General features: G+C 41.0%; 1 protein-coding gene across 1 annotated transcript; it reads right to left on the bottom strand.

Moving 5' to 3' along the window:
* Nucleotides 1-1,789: 1,789 nt before the first annotated feature.
* On the bottom strand, nucleotides 1,790-21,140 carry LOC115789048 (E3 ubiquitin-protein ligase RNF34). The gene is given in 9 exon segments (XM_075074408.1): nucleotides 1,790-2,597; nucleotides 4,403-4,441; nucleotides 4,640-4,663; nucleotides 4,852-5,053; nucleotides 5,174-5,236; nucleotides 9,132-9,478; nucleotides 9,481-9,730; nucleotides 12,768-12,986; nucleotides 20,996-21,140. Coding segments are annotated over 9 exon segments (1,335 nt in total). The 5' UTR covers nucleotides 21,002-21,140; the 3' UTR covers nucleotides 1,790-2,412.
* Between the last annotated feature and the right edge of the window lie 2,543 nt (nucleotides 21,141-23,683).

Here is a 23,683-nt window from a genome sequence, read left to right as displayed (position 1 = left end):
CGTGAGTGACTTGAAAGCAGAGGACGACAAAAAAGGTGCTAGAAAGCAAGACTATGATGCAACTTTAATAGTGAGAGACATGATGCGACTCATGTCACCATGACCGGCAGAAATACATTCTGGAAAACAGTAAATTCTTCTTTTTTAAAACCTTTGTAATGATTAGAATTTTAAATCATCCCAAGTAAATGGAAAAATATACATTTAATAAAGTATCAGTAAATAACAATAAAAGCTATCTATGCAATTTACTTAACAGCGATTAAATTGCAGTTATTTTATTTACCACAGGCATACTGTACACACAGAGACTTCAGTGACATCCGAGTTAACTGGATCTCGTGACAAGAACAAAATGCTTTATTTGCATAACAGGTTAAAGTAAGTCAGGCTGCCTCTTACTGTGGATATTTGGAACGATGACATGAGAAAAAAGTAATCGTGTGGAAGTTTGAGTCAAAAACAAGAAAGAGGAGTAGCACCTGTTACCTTCCTAAGATCTGACATTAAAAGGATAACACAAACACTTGGTCGGTTTGGAAATGAAAAAGTATTGCTTGGTGCAAGTTATATAAAACTAAATAGACTTTAAAATATAAATAAATATAGTGGCTAAACTCAAGGTCCACTGGAGCTTCTGGCAGCATCTCATGGGGTCGTTTGCTTGCCTTTCCCACAAAGACGGGAGAGAGATGGGAGTACAGAAGCCACCAAATGAGAAACCCTTGCTTCCATAGCGTTAGTCCTTTTAGGCAACATCACTTATTTATGACGTGCTGCAGAGCTGGATCACTTTGTCAGCCCGACTGGTTCTACTGTCCACAGAACTTCTTCCCTTAGAAGCTGATAAAATGTGAGGACGTAAATTAACAGTCATGCATTTGTAGTTGTGTCACAGTTGTTGATTGTAATTTATTCAAGAGTGAGATTTATCTGCAAAAATGATGTAACATATAGTTAGTAAGAATATGTCGGGAAAAAAAATTTGCATCTTTTGACACTGACACAAAATTTTGCTGCTAAATTATATTTCATTGTGTTAGATTTACCAAATGTAAGGTGATAGAATCAAACTGTCTCATGTGCATCCTTTCTATAATCATTGGTAGAGGTATGGCAGTGTTAAAAATCAGCTTAGCTCCTCTGGAAGCTTCTCCTTGAGGTACAGTTAAGGAACCAGAAGATCCTTCACAATGATTATAATGGTAGAGAAGACATGGGCCCAGTAGGAGAGAAGACATGGGAACGAAAATGTTTTTCCTTCTTTGTCAGAAGGAGGAGGTGGCCTCTTGCATGATCTCCCACCTTAGGTCCTCTGATGTCATGGACCCTCTCTGTGGCCAGTAAGTGAACCATCACATCATGGAGACTGAAATGCAGCCAAAAGCTCTACAAAAAAAAAACAAACTTGAAAGTAGGCCTTGAGTTCTTTTTTGTTGTTGTTTTGTTTGAACAAACATTCACACAGTAGATATAACATGAATGCACACTGTGATTTAACCAACCGGCAAACGGCAGGAATCTTGGATGAGAACACGGAGAAACAATCCTTCCCACAGTAAGTGTTAACCGGCTCACATGTACACTGTTTCCCAAAGTCCATCCATGAGTAAATGGAAAAAGAGAACAAAGTATTACACCAAGCTTGCTGGTTTTGAGATGCATATACTGTGAAATCTTAACCAAATATCCACTCAAGGCATGATTTTTTGGCACCCTACATGCTCATGTGTGAAATGACCTGGTGCATAACAAATATTTTCTAAGAACACGTCTCACTCTCTCTCTCTTTTTTTTTTAAATGATATTGCACATCCTGAATAACACTGAGGGAGATGACACAATGCCATGTAGCATGACTGTGTAAACCATACTGACTAACCCTGGGATCTTATATTTTAACTGCTTCTCTTCCCTACAAACAACAACAAGCCGGTCCACTTCAAGTATCCACAGGACCACCTCGTGTCCTCTCCTCTCCTGTGGGTAGAATCAAAACAGACACTGGCGAGTACAACGTGATGGCAGGGATTTCTGCTGTGTGTTTTATAGACAAAAGACAGAAAGAGTGAATGTCCCGGTGCAGCCGATGCCGGTCCACCGGAGAGAGGAGGGACTGGAACATAAGTTAGTAAGGAGGGCAGGGGGGCAAACCGTGGTAGGCCAGAGGCAACAGTCTGGTTGCAAAGACCGAGAAGTTGCTCACGCCTGCTGCAGCATTGGGCCCTGTGAGACGTCATGCACAGCAGTTCATCCTCAAGTGATAAATTCAGGGCTCGGGCCACGCCTGAGGGCCGCTCCGACATGCACACACACACACACACACACACACACACACACACACACACACACACACACACACACACACACACACACTCACACACACTCACACACACTCACACACACTGAGTTTTAAGACTTGAAGACATGCACTGCCCGCACTACATACTGCCTGCAGATGGGGCACTCGCTCATCCGCTTTCCACATTTGGTGCAAGTTACCATGTGACCACATTCCAGTAACACACAGTCGATGATGGCATCCATGCAGATGCGACACAGGTTTTCATCAGCCGCCAGCCGAGCTTTGACAGGATCTGTGGATGGAAATATATATATATTAAAAAAATTTTCAATAAGCAATCCTTCGCTGTGGGCTTGTGAGAGTGTATGGAGATCAGCGATGAGGTGCACATGCAAGATAGAATAATAAACACAAACACCATCAACACTGTTTGGTCCAATAATCCACATCCGTGCACTCCTGTGGGTTTTAGATGTTATTTAAAATGATAAAATACTTTGCCCAAGTAATTAATTTTACTGCATATATTTATATCTACAATATTTGTTCTGTCTCTGGTTATTAAAAATATCACTGTTCATTTTAACTGGCGAACAGTTAGTTGTGCCTCTCTTGGAATAATCTAATTCTTTCTGGTATGGGATATTAACAAAAAAAAAAAAAAAAGGTGAGTGAAGCAAGTGCCAAAAATAGGTGCAGCACCTCAAATGCTACAACCTTTATAAACTCACCCATTTAAATCTGATTAAGGCTTCTCAGGGGTGTGACAAATATGACTGACAGGTGGTGGATGCCTATTAGGCTGCTAACTGTTTGTTAGGCACACCTCACCTTATTTGAGTCACTGAACTGGATCTCTTGACTGTGTTTGTGGTGTTAGTTCCTTTAGGAGCATTATACATGGTAAACACATGGCTGCTGTGTGGTTAACTGAACCAGCAGACAGGTCAAGAAGTCTGTGCTCTGGTTTGGGGAGCTTCTAGGATTTTAATTGTACGTTACTAAACACTTATTACTGGTTGTGTGTCTATCTGATGCACAATGCTAGCCAAACTTGCTACCATTAGCTCATAATCTAGCACCTTCACCCTCTTGTTGATATATGGTAACTTCTGGTTCCAAAAGAATAAGGTAGTTATGGCTATGATGCTAAAATTGAGGCATAAAAGAAACAGCTGTGTTTGGGTGACATCATGGTGGCTGCCACCATCTTTTATATACAGTCTATGGTTAAATGATTCAGTTTTAACTTAAAAGTAGTTTCTTGATAAAAAGGTTTCCATGCCACATTAAAATCAAACAATGCAGAAAACAACAAAAAGGCTTCATAGTACCAAAAACAGCAACATAAACCTGTGTAAATGTTTTCAAATGCAGAGGAAAAGGAGGACTTTATTTTATTTTTTAGATTGAGCCGTCCTATGACAGCTCATGGACTGAGCCATGCATAACAATCAACACATGCTGGTGGCAGACAGACAACCTCTCCCATCAAAACCATTTAAAAATGACAGCAGCAAATTATATTAGTGTACTGGTTTTCTAGAACTTAAATGATTTCTGACTGATCAGCCAATTGGCCTAAATCTGTGTCCTGCTGCTCACATCATGCGTGACAGGAAAAGACCAATGCAGCTGCAGCCTGTCTGCTGTCTGTGCACAGCTGACAAATAAGTGGAGCTAATGTGATCCTCAAGCCCTTCATGTCAACGAGGACGCTTGACAATGTAAATACACCTGGAGACATGCTGCCACTGAAGTACTATGATGGCTCATCAAGAGGTAAAAGCTCTTAAAGAGGGCATTAATGACAGCATGAGAAGCTGTCCTTCAGAATAAACAGAGATGACATACACAGGAGAAGAAGCACAAGTGACAGAATGTGGAGACAATAAACCAGGCAGGAAATAATGAATTTAAAAAAAGCACTGTAGCAACATTAGAACAAACAGAATAATGGCAAAGGACTGGGTGAGTAAAAACAGCTGCAGCATGCCTATACTGGTCTAGCAGATGAGTTGCAATGCAGTAACAGTACAATAATGATCATGGAGGACATGGAGATAATGTGTGAAGTCGCTTTTTCTAACATCTTACCTCCAGCTCCGCTGCAGAGAGGTGGAGGATATGCAACCACTTTATAGTTAAAAAGGGGCAGTGAGAAAGACAATTAGTTTGGGAAAAGTGAACTTGCTCTTTACTGTAAAAGCGAAGCAGCAACTGAAACAGTTTCTTTTTTTGCATTAAATGTTTCTTCACATAATTAGAGTGCACTAATGGCATAAGTGCAATGTCATAATTACAGATGTTTAGACAAAATAAAATAAAAATTACCTGCAGTTATGTTGACATTTTCCACTAAAGTACAAGAGGGAGAAAAAAAAAACATTTGTGAGAAATAAAAAAAACAAAAAATAAATATTATATATATATATATATATATATATATATATATATATATATATATATATATATATATATATATATATATATATTTTGTGAAATGAAGATTATAAAAAGAAATGATTAAAATTCAAAGTGCTCACGGGATTTCCTGTTCTGCTCGTTTTCTCTGTAGAGTCGATGCACTCGCTCCAGCAGCTCCCACTTCTCGCAGCAGCCAGAGTAATTGACAAAGTTCCTGGCGAGAATCTCTTTCAGCTGGCGGACGGAGAGGTTTTCTATCGCCTCTTCATTGTCGAGATCAGACAGCGAGGCTCTGATCCTCCTTTGTGTTGCCGGACTGACCTGCAATCCACACAGCAGTAGAGCCGTAATCACTTACTGAGCAGCAGGATAGAATTTCCTTTGACTTTAAGGATAAAGACAGTTCAGCTCTGTAGATGTGCACAAAACCAGGGATCATACCTCTATGAGACTTTCTGTGGGCTCCAGGTTCAAGAGGGATGCTGCTGGAGTATCCTCATGCTCCTGTGAGAGTAGAGATCAACACAGTTGCATTAACCGAAGTCAGATGAAACTTGAACTTGAAACTATATGAATGCATAAAAAGTTATATCACTATAAAGACAAAAAGTAAATAGCTTCTATAATACAGCCTGGTACTGTTCAAGGTGAAAAAAAGCATTGCAGAGATAAATATTGTATACTTTGTCATTTTACCTGCTGGCTTAGACCTCTCTGGATTAAAGTTATCAATGCTAAACCTTTCTGGAGATATACAGCAAAAAGTATAACAAAATAAGTCATTCCAGCTTTATATGACAAAGTTTTTATCACTGCCACGATAAAAGAAATGACTTTACTGCTATCTGTGACTAAATGAATGAATGAACAGAGATGTTTAAACACTGTCACCGCTCCTCTTAGCTCAGCTGTTAATTATTCTCTTTGAAGGTGGAGGTCAGGAATTTGGTGTATTTAATGGAGAATAAAAGACACTACAGACGAGTTTAGGCACTGTTTTGTGTAGCTCTGTATTATCACTGTTGATATTGTCACTTTGTTCTTTCATCTGTGTGACAAAATGAGCTCATGAGGTGCTGAAATAAGCTATAATTGATAACACGAGGAGTTCAGAGTCTCTGCTTCTGTGCCATAAAAACTATAGTCTCTCTGTCTCTGCTTCAGCACGTTCCAGCAGACCACCATCTTTCTTGAACAAAGATGTGTTAATAATGTATCCATCAGCATCGCTGCTAGGTGCCTAACACTTGTGCAGACATCATGCTTCTGCTCAGACGGGACTCCTCAGAGACACAAATACGAGCTGCAGATTTGACTCGCGCAAAGTGCTGAACCTCTGCGGAACACAATGTTGGATTTTATTCACCCATCAAAAAGATAAAAGTACTAGAAAGCACATGCATTATCTAACAAGGCTGCACAAGCGCACAGAGAAAAAAAAATGTATTGTGATAATAGTAAGAGAAGATGTTCAGAAGGGCTTTGTTTACAACAAAATGCACACAGGCCAGATATTTTTTCTTTTCATTGCAACTCTGCGCTGGAGGATTTCCTTGAAATGTGACTGGGGTCCATCACGTGTTTATCGATTTATGGATACCAAATGTAAAAAAAAAAAAAAAATCTGTGCACACATTTTTAGGGGCCATAACCTCTTGTGTGGATGCTGACACTGGCAGCTAGAAATGTCAAGATCATTTAACAACAGAGGAACTTCAACATATTGCCAAACCAATAAGCTGCTAGTTTTGACATTATTTTATGATAAAATGTAAGACTATTCTGTGATCCTGTCAATCATCATGTGTGCTAGAATGTTAAACCTCAAGGCAACTGATCCAAATTTTCCCTTTCTTTGATAGTCACCGTATTCTCCAGCCCCAGTCTGAAGAGTGACACCAGTATCCCCCAGACGTCGCCTCAGAGAAAAATGGGTTATTCATCAAAAGCAGCAATGTGTATATTCTTTTTTTGTGCAACTGAAATAGTATCAACGGCAGACCATGTATAACTAAGTGAGCATGAAAATCCTGCTCAGTTCAGGCTTCACGCAGTGGTTTCTCATTGTCACACAAAAAGTGTATCATTCAAAAAAAGGTATTTCATTGCAATTCACAGTTTCAGAAACTATAGCTGATCATAAAATCTAGAAAATATAGTTATAGTTACCATAGAGACTGTATATGAAAGATGGACCTAACCACTGTGCTGTCAGCCACTGGGTAGTGAAGTCCTCTCTATTTCATAAGCTGCTTTAACCTTTTTTTGAACTCCAACAGGCCCTATAATTTACATTTTATCTTCAATATGACATGAAAATAGTGACTGAGAGCATAAACTCTTTAGGAAAGTGTAGATCAAGTGAGAAGGGTAATTTTCTCATGGACGTCTGCAATTATTTTGCAGCCCTAAAGATCTGAACATTGTGTCTGCAATGGCCTTGTCATATTGAAATAGTGCCGGTTCCAGCACCGGGCATCCTTGACACATAAGTAATATCAATATACACTCAGCAGCCACTTCAGTAATTACACCTTGCTAGTACTGGGTTGGACTGCTTTTGCCTTCAAAGCTGCCTTCATTCTTTGCTGCATGGATTCAGCAACAACACTCAGGTAGGCTGTGGTGTTTAAGCAATAAGGCCTAAAGAGTGCCAAGAAAATATCCCCCACACCATTACCAACTTTTGATACAAGGTAGGATGGATCCATTCTTTCATGGTGTATACACCAAACTCTGACCTTACCAGCCGAATGCCGGAGCAGAAATTGAGACTGGTCAGACCAGAGAAGCATTTTTCCAATCTTCTCTTGTCCAATTTTGGTGAGCTGATGTGAACTGCTGCCTAAGATTCCTGTTCTTAGCTGACAGCAGTGATGCCTGGTGCGGTCCTCTGCTGCTGTAGCCAATCTGCTTCCAGTTTCGATGTGTTGTGTAGTCAGAGATGCTCTTCTGCATACTGTGGTTTTAACTAGTGGTTATTTCCGTTAGCGTTGCCTTCGTATCAGCTCAGTGTAGTCTCGCTGTTCTCTTTTGACCTCTGGCATCAGCAAGGCATTTTCTTGCCCTGAGAGCTGCAGCTCACTGGATATTTTCTCTTCTTCAGGCTGGATAGTTGTGTTTTAGTTCAGCAGCTTCTTAACAATTCAGAAATCACCTTTCTTTCACCGTCTGATGCACAGTTTGATCTTCAGCAGGTCATCTTGACCTGCATGCCTAAATGCACTGAGTTACTGCCAGATAGATATTTGTGCTGACGAACATGTGTACCTAATTTATTGGGCGGTGAGTGTATATGTTAATTCACTGAGCATTTGTAACTGTATGTGAAGGTTTCCTAGCATCTTTTTTGGCAGTGATGTCTGTTGTAAGAATATGTTTATTCATATATGTGAATTTTAATGAGGATGTATATTTTAAGAGTAGTACAGCAGGAGAGCATGTCACAGCTATATCTACCACATCAGTTAGATTAGCACAGACCCCTGCCTAGTCACGAAGTGCAGTTTGGGACGATAACTGTTCCACAGAGTAAAATCTAGTTGACTCGAGGCAATTTGCTGCTCAAATTTTGACAGATTTTTGTCTCAATAATTTATCAAGTTAACACAAACGTCTCAGATGACTTGTGCTTTCTTGTTTGCCTTTCTTTGCAGCACACGTGTGACAAAATTTTATTGTAAGAATTCTAAAGAATTTATGTGCCACTAAAAATCACACAGCGCCCATCTATAAAGACATGAGAGGCGGGGCGTACAGTAGAGTTTCTGTTGTTTGGTTGCAGCTGTGACGCTGTGGGGAGTTCTCAACCTGTGTTCCTGTTACATAACAGATTCAGCCCATGTAACAGACCTAAAAAAAGGCAAAGGACTTAATCTGCCTCGCTGGCTGGTCTGAGGGCTTTGCACTCACACACTCAGTCACTCTCACACACACACACCTAACACAGCTGTTTTCTGCTGTCACATGGATATTTTGCTGAACACTGCACCAGTACTGAGCAGGAGTGCCCCCCCCCCCCCCCGAATGGAGTAGATTTGCATAGAAGAACTGCTTCATTCATAACAAAGCAGCAGGACCAGAAAAACACAGAAGAAAGCAAAGGAAAGAGTGAAGCATGAAATGAAACAAAACAACAGACATCTATGCACGTGAGAGTGCTTGTTTGTCAGACAGTTAGAAGGGAAGAAGTTAAAACAGCCACTCTGAAACTTGTAAATATGGTGATTTCACCTCTGAAATTAATTATCTTGGACAGAATGAGGACAGATGTGAAAGAAGTATGGCGGATGTAAATCAGGGAATGATGTTTGTGTGCGTGTGGCTGCCAGGATGCACGCTGTTAGGCTCCACATGCTGACACGCTCTGAATGAAAGCTGTGTGTTTGTGAGCACAGACCTGGCTGGTGGTCCCTGAGCTGTCACTTGGGCTGAGCACGTCTCCCTGAGAGGCGGACAAGACCGACTGTTCAGAGGTGGAGCGCGTCGCGGAAGGGGGCGAGGCGGCACGTGAGTTTGGGAGCGAGTGCAGGCTGTCTGTTTCATCTCTCTCTTCATCTTCCTGCTCCTGCTCCTCCTCCTCCTCCTCCTCCTCCTGCTGCTGCTGCTGCTCCTCCTCATCCTCCTCCTCCTGCTGCTCCTCCTGCTCCTCCTCATGTATGTTGTCATCATCGTTGTCCTCCTCTTCTTCCTCGTCTTCCTCCTCCTCCTCCTCCTCCTCCTCCTCTTCCTCCTCCTCCTCATCACTGGTCTCGCGGTCTGCCTCGCGCCCTGATGACAGAGCACCAGGTCCACCAGGTCCTCCTTCTCCCTGCATGTGTCGGTTGGGATGTTGCGCAGCAGCAGATACTGGCGCAGGTCTTTCACTCTGAGCTGCATGAGCCGAGGCCGCTGGAAGGCCGTGCCGCGCAGCAGGTGGCAGGTCGTGCAGCAGCGCAAGTTCTCCTGCAGCACTGAGCACAGAGCGCAGAAGCTCTTCTTACAATCACAGCAGATGTGCTGCAGGGGGGGAGGAGAGATTGAAAGACAGATGTGATGTGATCAGTTATTCTTTTTCTTCTGACTGAAGCAACTAAACTTGTTCTTGAGGTTATTCTTTTCCAACAACATAAGGGTACTGATGTCTGGTCTGTTAATGTATAAAGTCTTTACTGTTCATGTTACTTTTAATCAATGAATTAAGCATCTTCTGAAAGAGACTGATCTGATTAGACCTCTGAAAAATGGGCTAACCGACGTATCCATCAGAATCGCTACTTGGTGATTTAGCCTTTGACCAATATTCCTTTTAATCAATTCTAAGTGCGGCCATGTCCCCATACAGCCAATTATTTTAATGCTGTATATTTTTGCTGGGAGTTGCCTGGCTCTGCCTGAATCACCTTAACAAAGAGAAACCTTAATAACCTGGAACACAAGGTCCCATCTGAAACAGTGCCCAGTTATTTCTAGGAAAGAGAGTCAAGAAAAGAGAAGTAAACTATCTGTAGCTCCTGGTGATGTTTGACATTTAAAAGGCTTAACACCGTCTCCTGATACAGAGCGTCTGAGTAGAGTGACACTTCAAATGGGCAGAAAAGCAGGTCGGCCATGGCTGTAAACATTTTCTTATCACTTGTGCACAAATGTGCTCCTGGTCCACAAGAAGCACATTTGCACCGTAGCAGATACTTTGCTTCAATCGGTTGTTGTTAATCCCCTGGCGGGTCTCTTTTTTTTTTTTTTTCTTTTTTAAAAAAAGCATACTATGAAAATATCACGCTGACACTGAAATGGGAGTCAACCCGACGTCTGTGAAGCTGCGTGGAAAGAGGAACCTGCAGAGTTTTAATCAGTCCATCTGAGTGCCAGGCAGATAAAACTCTGCCATGCCAACATGTTGAGCAGCACAGAGACCCTAGAAAGGTACGGCACATATTCTCAAAGAACCCTGTAAACTGTTTACTGAGTCCTCTTAAAAACAGTGTTACTGTAAAATAGCATGTTTGCTGTGAAAACCAGTGTATAAATATAGATTATGAACCACTAAAACCTCTGAAGCTTTAGGAGTCGTCCCAAAAAGGGGACAAGCTCATAAGTTCTCAATGCCTATGTTTAAGTGGAGGCTAATATTTGGATTGTGATCGGTTTAAAAGCAGAAAGAGAACAAAAGCAGTATAATTACCTCAGCCAGATTAAACAGAGGGGTGGAACAGATCTCTTCATAAACTGATTAGAAGAAGAACTGCACCATGTAAATGTTTAACCTGATTACTTTCTGGCTGCATTGTTCCTTTGTGTTGTGTATGTTTTGATGCTGATGTTTATAACAATAACCTCAAACTATTACACCAAAAACATGACAGGTGTCGATCTTCAGAGTGCTGATCACAAGACAGTTGTTGAAGAAGACCAATCTAAATGAAAAAAATTCTCACTAACAGAGACCTCATCCACATTTGGATTGAGACTGTTTCTTGAAAGAGAATGGCAGATGTAATAAAGATAGATTTAGGCCTGAGACCTGCGGTTTGGGGCAGATCCCCCGGTTCTAATAAGAGGCATGTGAACTGAGAAAGGGGAGGGAAGGTGGGGCACAAAAATGAGAACAAACGGCCTATAGTGCAGGAAGACATATGGTCATGGAAGTGGAAGGGGAGTGTATGAGGTGTGATCCCACTCTTGAAATGCAGATAAATTATCTCCAATTACTGATTATGTCAATTAAGAAAAACATAAAGAATCACATAATTTATTATATTTGGATATAATATTGAATGCATAAATGATAGAATGTATATGGTTTACACTAAAATGCAAAAAGGATCATTTTAAGATAAAAAAAAAAAACAAACTTCAAAATGTTTTGCAGGATTTTGCAAGTTTAAAAAAAAGAGATCTCAGTGAAACTGTACTTAGGGATGTGTTTTCTTAAATGAACAAGGAAAGAAAAGTCACTGCTCATATCTCCATGCAAGTATTACAAAACTGAAAAAAGGAGTGTAAAATGTTGAATGTGAGGGATTATTTGGCACCTTTCCTGTCTTTGCTAGTTCAGTTTATATAGCACTGAGATGATGTGAATGTCTCGCCCTGTGATACACTGTAGTATTCACTGACCCATCCAAATCATTGAATTCAGGTGTTCCAATCACTTCCATGACCACAGGTGTATAAACCAAGCACCTAGCCATGCAGACTGCTTCTACAAATGTGAGAGAGAATGGGTCGCTCTCAGGAGCTCAGTGAATTCCAGCCTGTGCAACAAGTCCAGTCATGAAATTTCCTCACTACTAAATATTCCACAGTTAACTGTTAGTAGTATTGTAACAAAGTGGAAGTGATTGGGAATGACAGCAAGTCTGTGAGCTGTGAGCCAGGCCTTCTCATCCAACATCAGTGTCTGACCTCATAAATCCACTTCTGGAAGAATGTTAAAAAATTCCCATAAACATTCCTAAACCTTGCGGAAAGCCTTCCCAGAAGAGCTGAAGCTGTTATAGCTGCAAAGGGTGGGCCAACATCATATTAAACCCTACGGATTAAGTATGGGATGCCACTCAAGTGTGAAAGCAGAGGAGTGAATATTTTTGGCAATATACCGTGTAGCTGGGATAGACTCGAGTCCCCGCACAACCCCAAATTGGATAAGTTGAAGAAGATGGATGGATGGATGGATGGATGGATGATGTGAATCTAGGGGATTTTTGAGGATAAAAGTCACTCTAAACACAAAGTTTTGTATTAGTAGGGCCTGGATTCAGAGTTTGCATGCCCTCCCCATGTTTGCACAGGTTTTCTCAAGTAACTCTGGTTTCTCCTGCCACTGAAAAACACTATTTCAAAAGAGATTCTTAATCTAAAGAGTGTCACTTGCTGGTTAAATAAAAGGTAATAATAATACACATTGTATAACTGGATATATTTGTATCTGACAGGCAGAACTGACTGGTGCTGACTCTAGATATTGCATCTCTTGCTTCTATACTTAAAATATATCCATCACCATCCGGTTTCACTGCTTTGCTGCGTCCCATTCACTCACAACCATGTTTACCTTGCGTCTGAACACAGAAAAGGCCAGTCCGCAGGCCTTGCACAGCTGCCCGGCACTCCCTGAGCTGGTGGGGGGGTAGGTGGAGTACCCAGCACTGGGGGCGAAGCGGAAGGGCCCCGCGCCTGCTCCAAACCCCGGCTGCTGGGCCCGCACAGTGCCTGTTCCCATCACCTCGTTCAGTAACCCACAGCATGACGCCCACATGGACGACGCTCCCGCCTATAACAACACAGAGAGAAATACACCCACATGACACACATATACATAAACTCCTAGAGACATCAATCCAGATTTTATACAGTATTCAAGTATTAAAGAATGACTCTGCCATCACTGATGAAAGGACTTTTTAAATGCCCTCTTTTTTTTTTTTAATAATAAAAACATTATTTGTCTTTTCTCATATATGTAGCAAGTATATATATCAGCCACAACATTAAAACCACATTCAGGTGAAGTGAATAACATTGATCAACAACCTTTGTGTCCTGGCATTCATGTGTATGTCTCCTTTGACCTGTTGTGTTTCCCTTCTGTGTGCAAGGAACAGCCAATCAGCTGAAAGTTGGCAGGACCGGATGAAAGGGGAGAGGAACTAAAAAGGGATACTTTCAGGCATCGGATGAACTGAGGGGTTGTCCTCAGGTATGTATAGGACAAATAAAGATTATTTTCAACTGTAAATCATGCAAAGATACCCTAGTAGAGCCAAAAAAATAAACATATGATGCAGGGGAAGAGCAGAATATTACTCAGTTCTTTTAACTAACTTTAAAAATACTGAGAAAAATACTACATTGTAGAAATAGCTTTAACACTGAAGCTGATAAAGGTGGAGTTAACTTTAATTACTTCTAAACCACACCTCTGGGTAGCTTGTGAAGATTAATTAAGTATGATCTTATCTTGATACATCATAACACCATAATTTATTTTCTAATTATAGTTTTTTATTGTACTTTTAATTGGAACCTACAATGTTATGCAGTAAATTAAGACGGGTAAAGTACAATATTGTGTAAAATACCCAACTACAGTACAACACTTGAGTAACACACTGTGCTTAGGGGAGATCAATGGAGAGAGAGAGAGAGAGAGAGAGAGAGAGAGAGAGAGAGAGAGAGAGAGAGAGAGAGATAGAGAGAGAGAGAGAGAGAGAGAGAGACAGAGAAAAAGAGAGAGAGTGAGAGAGAGAGTGAGAGAGAGAGGGAGAGAGGTGAGAGAGAGAGAGAAGCTCATTAATAAGAAAGATCTTGAGATCAAAGATAATTAGGAAGAAGAGATCTCAAAAATATATTAATGACATTTTCAACAGCAGTACTGTGGCTTAATCATCTCAGTCATTGGATTATTTTGAGCCATGTTAAAGGAAGAGGATGTATTCGGAGTCTAAGCCATTATAATAGTTACTCTTGTGTGGGTCAAATGGGAAGAGGTGGACGCTAATATACACTCTAAATGTCCTGAGGTAGCATCCAAACTTAAGTTAGTATATTTAAAATTAAAGCCAGTGCCCGACACAGAAAGAATAAATCAGATGTGCTTGCAGATCACAAAACGGCCCAGAGACAGGGAGCAAAGATGGTGTGATGGGAGCTATGGCTCCTTGGAGCATACTGATGAGGGGAGGAAGGAGGGGGAGGACAGTGCGGAGAGAATATGTCTTCTGTTGTTCCCCAGCCTGCTGAATCAATAGCTGACATGAGCATAATGTAAGCTCTCTTTGGTTTGCGGCTCAATGTGAAAAACAAAGGAATTCACAGGGTCCTGCCGCATCTCTTCTTAAGGCAGCCCTCTGCTCTGACTTGTCACAAACACCCTGTGATCTGACTTCACCCATCTGCTCAAGGATTTGTTATGTAATCTTTGGAAAGAAGCACTAAATGTGGACTTGGGACGAGGAAAAAAAAAAAAAAAAAAAAAAAAAGGCTCCAAAGTTCAAATCATTAACTAATCTCATTAATTGAATGAATGGCTGCTTCCAGCAGGCACCATTAATCTTTCTGTCTCCTTGCCTGCATGTCTGTTTGTCTGTCATTAAACTAATGAACGCCATTTTTGCCTGATTTCAATTTATATTTTCTAAGGCTACTACTTAATTCACAGTCCATTAATTCATTCATTATTTTCAGTTAAATGATTGATTGTTCAGCCTGAAATACAGAGACAAATGTCTTTCTCTATTCCTCACAGCCTAAGGTAGAGCTTGTTTTGCCCCCCCCCAAAAAAAAAAAAAAAATCAAGAAAAGCTGGATCCAGTGAAAGTTTAGCATTAATCTATGGGTATAGATTTCAGCGAGATGTGTTACTCAGAGTCCATACTGACACGACAGCATCATGCTGCTGCAGCAGATTTCTTGGGTGCACATCCAAGAATCTCACCTGATCTCTATTAGATTGAGATCAGGTGACTGTGGAGGCCATTTGAGATGATTTGAGCTTTGTGACATGATGTGTTATCCTGCTGGAAGCAGCCATCACAAGATGGTGTACACTGTGGTCATAAAGAGACGGACATGGTCAGCAACAATGCTTACACAGACTGTGGTGCTTCAATGATGCTCAGCTAGCACAAGGCAGGATGGATCGATGCTTTTGTGTTGTTTACACCAAATTCTGACCCTACCGCCTGAATAACACAGCAGAAATTGAGACTCATCACACCAGGCAATGCTTTTCCAATCTTCTATTGTCCAGCTTTGGTGATGCTGTAAATTGTAGCTTCAGCATCCTGTTCCTATTTGACAGGAATGGCACTGCAGCCCATCTGTGTTATGGATCAATGTGCTGCTGTGCATTCAGAGATGCTCTTCTGCATAGCCTGGTTGAAGTATTTTAGCCTTCCTATCAGCCGGAAGCAGGCTGGTCATTCTCCTCTGACCTCTGGCATCAATACACTAAATCTTGTATTACTTGCCTGTGGCATAAACCTGACCTGATGGTTAGCTGCTATGAAGTCCCTCATATGGGAATCGAGCCACTAAAAGGAATTTTACTGCACTCTCCAGGATGGAGAGCCACTGCAGTCTGGCCATGAAAACAGTCTCATTTGGCTTTGAGCCAGCAGCACGAGCTCCCTGTGTCACTTCAATTAGCACAGTGTAAGCTCTGCAGGCAGGGAGTCCTGCATAAACAAGTGACAAGTGCAAACATCACATGTAGGGCACTGTTTTTTGTGTTTGTTTTGTTTATTTTATCTTCACTCTACAGTCTGTTAACTTGAATCACACCTCTGGGGATACTGTATGTAGTTTTGTCACTCCCGTCACCCATCATATTTCTGACACTGCTGCGGGGGTTCAACCATCAAACAAAGTAACCCCTGCACATAAGCTTAAAGTGTGAAAGCAGCAAAATCTAACAGAGGCACAGATTTGAATAGAAAAACCTACAGGGGGAGCCTTGTGTGGCCAAACAGATCTCTGACCTCATAAAATGAGCCTCGAAGATCAAAACTCAAAAACTGCCTAAGCATCCACAAGTGTAACAGGGATGAGAACCTAGATGAGGCTTAAATGGGTCACTGACAGACTGATGCAAACTGGAGAAATGAGTCAGATACTGAGAAAGACAACTTTAACCTTGCTTTAAACTATACTGGGTGACTTCTGATAGGGTTGTGCATATGTTGTGATTTATTTACTGCAGAAAAGTTCAGCTTCAAATGGTGCTGAAAACTTCCCCATACAAAGCAAGCAATGATTAAAGTATTAATTTTGGTGCTATTAAAACAAACAAACAAACAAACAAACAAACAAACAAAAAAACTTTCAGAACCATAAAACATCAACATAACATTTCAGTTATTACCATGGAAAAAAATAGACATGGATATGCAACAGTAAACCAGCATATACTGAGCCCACCTTCATGTACTCTGTTTAAACACACGGTGAAACAGAGAGCACAGGAGAGCAGCAAAGTGGCAGTAGAGACTCGCAGAGCTAAAATTAAATGAGTGCACATGAATTAGAATATATAATTAACATAAATAAATTACTTTGTTTTATTTAGGGCACTGGCTGAGCAGTCTGCCATTGCTTTTACTTTTATTTTCAGTCTTAAGGCCAATTGCAAAAACAACATACAGTTATTAAGAGAAGAATGGAGTTCCAATAAAATGACTCAAGTTGCACTATGGGAAATGTAGGACTCCATATTTTTGGAAATATTTGGGGATTAAAATTCAGGTTTTTTTCAGTTTCTGACGATTTGTTTTGGATGGATGGATGGATGGATGGATGGATGGATGGATGGATGGATGGCTTGACAACTATTTTGTTAGTCTACAAAATTTCAATCACGATGTACAGTATGGTATGCATGGTTTATACTGAGACTGAATGCATTTTATGGAATTCAACTGAGATGCAAAATATACTGCAGATGGGAGTGCTTTACTGGTTAATGTATTATTGATTCTGGATGGTGACCTTGATGCCACATCCCCATCCCCCCTTCCTCCACGTTTCCTGCAACACTTTGCAGGGAACACAATTTGAAACACTTAAGATGTATATGCAGGACTCGGGAAGCCCTGCTGCATGTTACAGTGTTGAATAAAGCCTTCAGTGTCTGCAAAAAAAGCCAGCACAGCCTCTGTTTGATAAGGTCATCGGCTGAGTCTGAAAACCAACTGGAGCTACTGTACATTGGCTTCTTGTAGCACCACACAAAGCCAGTCTCTGAATGGTAATTGAGGGGGACTGTGTGGTAATATAGGCTTAAGGTTTAAGCAAACAAACACAAGGAAATGTATAAAAGTGGCTATTATTTCTATGTTAAAGGAGTGAAATGTAAAAATCCACCAAGTACTCTAGTACTCATCTGTCTAAATGGTACAAATATCACCTGGGGCTGACTCCTGCAAGTCTGTACCATGTGGATCAAAAGGATTATTGCGATGATTTTGAGAGAAAACTGTGCACTGTCATATTTTATTGAAAGGGCCTTTCGAAACTAATCTTCCATCATCCACTATCTCTCTCCAGCCTTTTCATTTACTTTCTCTCTGCTCAACCTCTCCCAAGTTTTTTCCTCTTGCATCAACTGCAAATGTCACTCACACTGTGAACAGTGAATTCAGCTGGCTGACTGTTTATACTGGAGATAATGGTTTCAGAAAAAAATAAACAAACTGATTTAATGCCCTTAGACATTTGTCTGAAAATGATGGGAACGCATGTAATATTTTTTCCATTTAAATTATTATACAAATAGATTCAGTGATGTCTGCTGGAGGATGCAGATGTCAAAGTCTGGAGAGATATGCACAAACAACTCAAAGTGTGCTGACCAAGTGGGATTTGTGTCTAGGAACTATCAAACTGACACCGTCTACTCTAAAGGCGAAGAAAGACTTGGCTGGATTTAGCCCTGCAAACAGATATTGAGTCCTGCAATATAAAAACAATTACAAGCATCACCAGGATTCTTGTGCACTGCTTGGATTCATTGTAGCTTCAGGCTTCTTAGTCTAGAAAAGATCCCCAGGTGAGTTTAGTCCCATTTGGAATAAAGTGTGATCCACTGTGAGCAGAGATTTGTGACCATTTACTCCCACGACGCACCAGTATGTGCTTTGAGATGGCCGTGGACAAAAAGAGGATTTTGAATGGAAAATATGTTTATAAAAAAAAAAAAAAATCAAACACTTAAGTCAGAGGTCGAATGCTGAATAAAACAGCACTGGGAGCACAGACTGTACAGCAGTCTTTCCCGTTTTTGAGATGCACGCTTACACAACCCAGCGCCGTCCCGTCCACAGGGGCAGAAAAGCTGCTTTTCAATTTAAACCAGATTAGTCAATAAAACGTCACATCCATTTTGCTTTCCTGGGACACAGTGAGTGATGATGTGCCTCAGGAAAATTAACTTCACAGAGCTAAGCTGTCTGTTCTCTTATCTTCCTCAATATTTTGATAATCAGAAGGGGAAAAGTACCAAAAAAACAAACAAACAAACAAAAAAAACCCACATCTTAATAGAAAATCTGCAAAAAAAAAAAAAAAAAAAGATCATCAAAACAGCCTTTCAGTGTTAGAGTGCGTGTGTTGTCCTTTGGGATTTCAGCCTACTGATCCTACTGTCCTAACCCTAAAGGCTCCATAAACTGCCAGCATCCTTATTCTCCAAAAACATCTTCTGTTTTTTGAGGATGGGTCTTGCACATCAAACCTAGTTAGTTAAAAGCAATCATTAAGAGCTACAGATGTCCTGATATATCAGCCAAACGTCAATATCGTCCCTGTTTACTGCCATCAGCCTATCAGCAAATGGAACCAGTGGCATTGGGCGATGTTTTTTCTGCTATGTCACAAATTTTGTGCCTGCTAAATGTTTGAAAATACTGTGATGAAGGGATTTTTCATAATGAGGTCCTTCTTTTCTTGGCATGGAGGAGGAAAACAGCAAAAACAAAACAAGCAAACAACTTGGTAATCTGCCAAATTGTTATTTTATTTATTTATTTATTTTTTACGCATCAGAATCAGCTAAGAAGTTCAAAATGGGTGCATCACGACTAATTGCAGCTATAGAAATATTTCCATTTTTATCCAGTGTGGAGCGAGCACCACAGCCAAATGAGAAGCTACAATAACACTGCTGAATCCAAACCTAAACTGAAGAGCAGCATTGCTCCAAAACAAGAAAAAGGAGATGAGTGAAACAAATGGAAGAAAACCTACATAAACCAAATAAACATCAAACACATCGAACAGTTAATCCAGAGATCTGTTGAGACGTTCTTCAGATTTAACTGCAGACATTTTGTGACAAAAAAAAAAAACCTAAAAGAAAAATAAAAAGGTCCTCGACAGGCTGACCTGCTGCAGAAGCCTCAGCACGCTGCAGCTTAAAGCGTGCAAGACAACAGACGATGGGGTAATGAGACAACACATGTTCAACATTCAAAAGAAATGCTGCAAAGTGAGGAAACACAGTCAAACACATCACCACATACGAAGCTAAAACGTCCTTCTGTTTAAAATGCTTCAGTTGCATGATTCAAATATTATTCCATCTGCTGATAACCCTGCAGCATTTCACTGCTGATGCTTCCTTAGTTTGCACATGCTTTGTTTAAGTTGGAGTGTGTCGGGCAGCTTCAGGGTCACTAAATAAACAGGCTGCCCTGGCACCAAAAAAAAAAAAAAAGGTCATTTTTTTTCACTATGAAATGTAGTAAAAGGTTTCACAGAAAAAAAAAACAAACCAAAAACATACAAACTTCACTAATTCAAACCTAATGTGCTTGGTTATCTTGCACCTTTGGCAATTAGAGAGGCTTTATTTACATAAGGACATAAATAACCAGTGATGCATGCAGTGAGCTTTAAAAAAAAAAAAAAAAAAAAAAATCAGCCAGTCAGCTTTAACTGCTGTAACAGATGATTAACTGCCAGCTGCCACCAACAGCACGCAGTTTCCATACTGTGTGTATTCACAATACTGCCTGACGCTAATGCTGCTTGATGGTGATAATGAAGATAGGACTGGTTGTAGCGCCAGTCCTGCCTTCGCCTCACCTTTCACACCGACTGCCACCAGCAACCTGCCACCACCAGAGGACCAATGACATCATCGCTGTAGTCTTCATCATTATCTGTCCTGAGCTGCCAGACAGCTTCATCACCTTTCCTTCCTGTGCGGCAGCGTGTAGCTGCACACATGCACACACGCAAACACGCAAGCACACACATACACAAGCCACTGAGAGAAAGGAGACTCCTGCACAGCTTGATACAGCTTGGACCTGAGAGGTGACCCTCTCGGTATCCCGAGACGTCTCTCACTCACTGGCCGCAGTCTCTATCTCGTTAGAGCGGATTAAAGATTGGCGATGAATGAACGTCGCTCTGGCGACTTTAGTCCACTGAACTGTCACTCTAGGGTCAAAGCAGGCTCATTAAAAGGCTACACACTGTACCCAGTGTTTATCAGGACGGCTGGAAATGCAGGGAAAGCGTTTCCAGGCTTGCACGCTCGATAGGAAAATAATGAAAAGCTGAAATGACAGCGGCGAGTAGAAATGTGATGGCAACTTAGAATTAAACAGCGGCTGCAGCATTCAAGCCTGTTGATATAACTGCACACTAACGAAATTAATTGACATTAAGATGGGGATATTCCCTGCCTCTCGATGCAGCACCCGGTGCATATCACAAAACCACATCGGCATCGTTAATAATCCAAATCATAAACGAGCTGCAGATACAATCACATACCTTCATTGCACCTCTCGTTTGAGGAATTTGCCGAGTAATGTCAGAACGACGACCATTGCAAGTGCACAGGGAATCAAACCATTACGTCTTCCCTCTCTCCATCTACCAGTGTGTGTGGAGTAAGCATAACGTAATGGCCAAGAGAGCCGCATCCAATCACAAAGAGCACACAGGCGCTGGTATCTTTAGCAGCCAATGCGCCTCAACATATCATCAGAGTAGGCGTTCACAGCCGTGCGTAAAGACGCATGTGAGCGTGCCAGACAAATCACGCTGTTTTCACAGCGTTGGCTTATTCTGGTGAATTAGCTTTTTTTTTTTTTTTTTTTTTTTCCCTCAGCAGCAATAAGCATTTTAGTAAGGTACTCAGCTTTAACAGCCCTTACACAAATTTGTTACATTTCATAATCAAGACTCTTTTAAATTTGCAAAAATAACACATCAGCTTGAAGGGTTGTGCTTTCAGGACGATGTTATTTTAATAAGAGGAGTCAAAATCAAGCTTATCTTCTGCACCAGCGCACGCTGTGTTATTTCTGTGTGTTTGTACCAAAACTAAATGCGTATACAATCTTATTTACAGCCATATTTAGCCTGTGTGTGTTTGTGTGTGTGCGCGCGTGGGTGTCTGTGCCTGCACGCGGCTGTGTGCGCAGAGGCTAGTGTCTGCAGTAAGGAGATTAGAGGGGTTTTCTTTCCCTTCATAGACAGTACCCGCTGAGAGCCCGCAGGGGGCAGCAGATAGCCTTTACCAAATTATTATCATTCAGACATAACGGGGCCGCCGGGAGGAAGGATGCTCATGATGTTCTTAATGTGTAGTATAACGAAATCATACAGAAAATATGCGTCTATAAAATATGCGGAGCTGCTACAGCAGTGGTGCAGCAGACAAAAAGTGTATTTGAGGTAACTACAACCAGAGGCATTGTGATGGATGGAGTCTGTACAGTACTGAGTCCCTTTAAATTCACTGCCATCCGAAGCAGTGCATCAGACAGCGACCTTATGTTGATTTTATTTCACGCAACCACATTAAAAAAAAAAAAAAAAAAAAAACCCTCTGTGGATGCCTTCAGGCCTGCAGTGACACACTTTAGAGTTTTAGATTCGACCTGAATATTTTTCACTGTGCAGCCATATTGCAGGATGGAAGAGCGCAACTTTCTCCTTTCATGTTAAAAACATGCAACCAAGTGGAGGTAGACATATAATCCAACAAATCTGACATTTCTTTCACCTGCTTTTAGCGGCAGATGCTTCTAGTTGTCTTTGTTCATGTTCTGATCTGACAGAGACCTCTCAAACAAAGATAAATGTCAATGTTAGTTTTCTGTCGTGTCTCACTCGAGTTTTACTTTTCGTTCCTTCCCTTCCTTTGTGATTGTTTGCCCCACCCTCATTGTCTTCACTTGTACCTGTTTAGTTCACCTTTTCTCTCCTCCCAGCTGTGTCTCATTATCGAATCAGTACCGTGTGTATTTATAGGCCTGTCTCCCCAGTTCTCTTTGGCTGGGTGTTTGTTCAGCTTCTGCTGTTTAGGGCCCCTTTTGTGGTGTTATCGTTGCTGTTTGTGATCTCCTGTTTATCTATGTGGGCTTTTCATTCTCAGCTGTTTTAGTCACTTTTTTGTTGAATTTTTCAACCTTTGAGGGCCACTATAACATATTATTTATTTATTTACCAAAAAACAGTTTCAACAAGATGCAGTTTGTCATTTCTCTGATTTGGTGACCACAGATGGATGCTGGTTTATTCTGTCACAATTAGTCCAGGACTAGAAGGAAAATGAAGCAAGACGTGATAGTAAATAGTATGATATGTTTCCTGCACAAACTCTGTTTCCCACTCCTGCCACATGATTGTATGAGTGGCAGATTTTAGGCCTTTCTCATCAGTTTATGTGGTTGTTTTGTCATTAAGTGTAAATGTTCAGTGTGCTCTTCTGTGATTAGGGTTCCAGACTCTTTCTTCTTCAGCTCTCTATGTTACTTATTTATTGCACAGTAAAGTGACATCATACATTGTAAAGAAAAGCTGGGGATTGCACAGTAAAGTTATGCACTGTAAAGTAACATTATGCTTTGTCAAGTTTGGTGCTGTAAAGTCAAATCAAGTTAATATCTGCACTTTGCTTTCATAACTGCCTCCTTTATTGCACAACTGTGCTCAAATATGTACGCTATTAAAGAGGACCATGCTGCTGAGAGATCTCCATTAGTCAGAGAAATAAAGTGTATGTTTTGACTGCAACAAATGAGGAAGACCAAAGCAAAGACCACCATCGTGCACTGTTGGATCCCTCCCCATTTCTGGAGGTGGTTTGTGTTCTCTGGCCTTTAGAAACTAACTTTGGATGAGAACCACATGTTCAAACTCAAGGACTACAAACTCTGGGACAGAGTCCAGAAGTGATCCGACTCCAGGATTGTGAAACAAAGTGTAGTGTGGGAATGAATGAACCCCCCCCCCCCCCCCCCCCCTACCCACATGTGCGCGCGCGCACACACACACACACTCGCGCGCTTTTAATCTGATTTACTGTTTATCTGCACCCAGTGTTCTTGGGAAGAAACAGGTCATGTGTGTTTGATTTATTTATTACACTTTCACTGCAATTACTTATCTGTTCTCTCCTGGTGAGATCAGAAATTCAGTCAGTGTAAATGAAAGGAATTAAACTTTCAG

Source organism: Archocentrus centrarchus, chromosome 12 (assembly GCF_007364275.1).
Source record: "Archocentrus centrarchus isolate MPI-CPG fArcCen1 chromosome 12, fArcCen1, whole genome shotgun sequence".
Classification (NCBI taxonomy): Eukaryota; Metazoa; Chordata; class Actinopteri; order Cichliformes; family Cichlidae; genus Archocentrus; species Archocentrus centrarchus.
The sequence above is the reverse complement of the archived record's forward strand: the minus strand, read 5'-3'. Positions and strand labels throughout refer to the sequence as shown.